The sequence below is a fragment of the Dichomitus squalens genome (genome assembly GCF_000275845.1).
Source record: "Dichomitus squalens LYAD-421 SS1 unplaced genomic scaffold DICSQscaffold_371, whole genome shotgun sequence".
In the NCBI taxonomy this organism is placed as follows: domain Eukaryota; kingdom Fungi; phylum Basidiomycota; class Agaricomycetes; order Polyporales; family Polyporaceae; genus Dichomitus; species Dichomitus squalens.
This window is the reverse complement of record NW_006767253.1, coordinates 1-2,396: the sequence shown is the minus strand read 5'-3', so window position 1 is coordinate 2,396 and position 2,396 is coordinate 1. Positions and strand designations below refer to the sequence as shown.

General features: G+C 59.8%; 1 protein-coding gene across 1 annotated transcript; it reads right to left on the bottom strand.

The window, feature by feature from the left end:
- Positions 1–9: 9 nt before the first annotated feature.
- Positions 10–2,062, bottom strand: DICSQDRAFT_176046 (uncharacterized protein; the record flags this gene model as incomplete). Its single annotated transcript, XM_007371851.1, has 1 exon — positions 10–2,062. A coding segment is annotated over one exon (2,053 nt), but the record flags the coding sequence as incomplete, so codon positions are not given.
- Between the last annotated feature and the right edge of the window lie 334 nt (positions 2,063–2,396).

Below are 2,396 nucleotides of genomic sequence, written 5' to 3'. Positions count from 1 at the left end.
CGGCCTCACCGTCCAAGTCGTCGGTGTCGACGATCCGCTGGGCGTACATACGGCCGGACTTGCCATATTGCGGACACTTTGGGTCAGTCGAAATATGACCCTGTCCGCCGCACTTGAAGCATTTGACATTGGGGTTGTTACCCCCCGATGATCCGACGTTGGGAGGCGTCGATTTCGACTGTCCCTGTCGCGGTACCTCTTGACGATGTGGTCGACCGTCCTTACGGAAAGGTTGCCCTTTCCGTTCCGGTCTCTGACCAGAACCGCCTGGTCGAGGTTGTGGGGCCTGTTGGGAAGGGGGTCGATCCGCTCGGTACTTCCCTTTGGAAGTCGAGCTATGGCGCGGCGGCGTCGACGTCGACGTCCGCTGCTGTGACCCATCATGCCCTCGACGCGACCTAAAGGAAGCCATTGCTTCCTCTATCTCGCGCGCGGCAGACACGAATGTCGCGAAGTCGTCGCGGCGAATGTGCAGGCCCCGGCTGATAGTCAGCTCGCGCTCAATGGAAGCGGGTAGCGCTGCTACAAACCGCTCCTTGATGTCCTGTTGAGTCGGCGGCTGGAACATTCGTTCCGCGTAATAGACCAGTCGGTCATACAGCCTCGATACCCCGCCATTGTGAGGTTCGAATCGAACGCTCGCAAACTCTCGCGCTGCTACAGCGAACTGATCCGTTAGGATGAAACGGCGGTATAGTCCTATGATGGACTCGAGGTGTGACATGGGCCTATCTACTGGCCGTATCGGCGACGTAACAGTCTGCTGATACCAGACTGCCGCTTCACCCGTCAAGCACTGACGGGTGAAGGATATTCTCTGAATATCCAAGTCCGGTCCCCTCAGTCTGAGGGTGTCCAGATAGGACAAGAGATTCTCCAGCCAGACGTTGAAGGCATCGTTGTCGTCCTTTCCATCGAAAGGGTCGGGTGCCTTCAGTTTGATCTGCTTGAGGTACGGCGGTAGTGGTTCGTCGGGGTCTTCACCCAGACACTTGTCGAATATGCTCAGGATCATGCTGATCCCGAGACTGTCTCGAAGATTGGTGTGGTCAGGGCTCGCCGCTACCTGGCTCGGCGCACCCAGTAGAGGCAGCTGATACCCACCAATGGTGGACGTCGCTCCTACGTACGGAGCAGCCGAAACGGCTGGATGCACCTGTGGTGCACTAGGCCGGTTGCGATGCCCACTTATCGAGCCCATGTTCGAATGAACGTGAGTGGGCGGTGCCGACACGCCGAGTGCGACGTAGGGAGGGTAGGCCGCTAACGGCGACGATCTCGTCGGCGCGCGGTGGGCGTTATCCTGTCCAAAGTGGACGCTCCGGCGACGTTCTGGCTGGGCCGCCACATTGGTGACCCTAACCGTCGCGGCCGACTGTTGGTTCGGCGGATTCGGCGCGGGCGATCGGGTGGTTCGCGGTCCGTGTCCTGGGGGATACGACGGTGATGTCCTCGAGGCGAGGGTCGTAGGCGACTCCCGACTTCCGGGACGAGACGCAACGCGGTTCGATTGACCCGCGATGCCCGCGTTCTGCTCGCGCTGGTCTCGAGTACGAGCCAGTGCGGCCTCTAACCGTTGATGAAATTCAGGGGCAGGGTTACTGTTCGGTTGAACAGTTTCCCCATCCTGTATCAATCCGAGGCCCATGTCCGGCAACTCCTGCAGTTGCTCGGTCGCCGTTTCGTAGGCTGTATTTAGTCGGGACGGTGACTCGTCCGCGACCTCTGCAACCGACGGTTGCGCATATTGTTGGCTCGCGGGTTCAGGTGGTGGTGGTTGCAATTGTTGCCCCGACTGCTGTTCAGTAGTGCTCTCCTCCACTATCCTGGCGCGGCGAGTCGGATACGACTCTAGCATCCGCGACGCCCATTCGGGCGTACTTGCCTCTGGATCCAGCGCGTGGTTATGAAGCCACGTCGCCGGGGTGTGTGCGCCCTCCATATCGAGGTTCTCCGCCACGTAAGACAACGCCCTACGCGGAGACCATTCCTGGTCGGGGGCCTCAGCTATATACGCCCCAAGCTGGGCGGTGCGCCCTAAAATATTGAGGAACTGTTGCATCCTCAATTGCACGACCGGAGACCTCGGCACTGGTAGTGCATTGGAGGGCTCGTTGTCCCCATCCCCCGCGAAGTCTCGTACTGCTAACGCTCCTGCGTTACCAGCAGAGTTCCTATCTCGGTTGGACCTAATGGTCACGTTCCTTAAGGGGTTCGACGCTACTGACGTCGGGTTTACCCCACCCTGCGATATCGCCGGGCTTGCTCGAACCGAGCTATTCTCGGGAGCAACTTCCTGTCGGCGACTAGCAGTAGGCGTCGAACTACTTGCTATGTCCTCAGAGAACCGGCGGGTCCCTGCGGACCTTGGGAGAGCGCCGGTTCGGGGTGAGTCC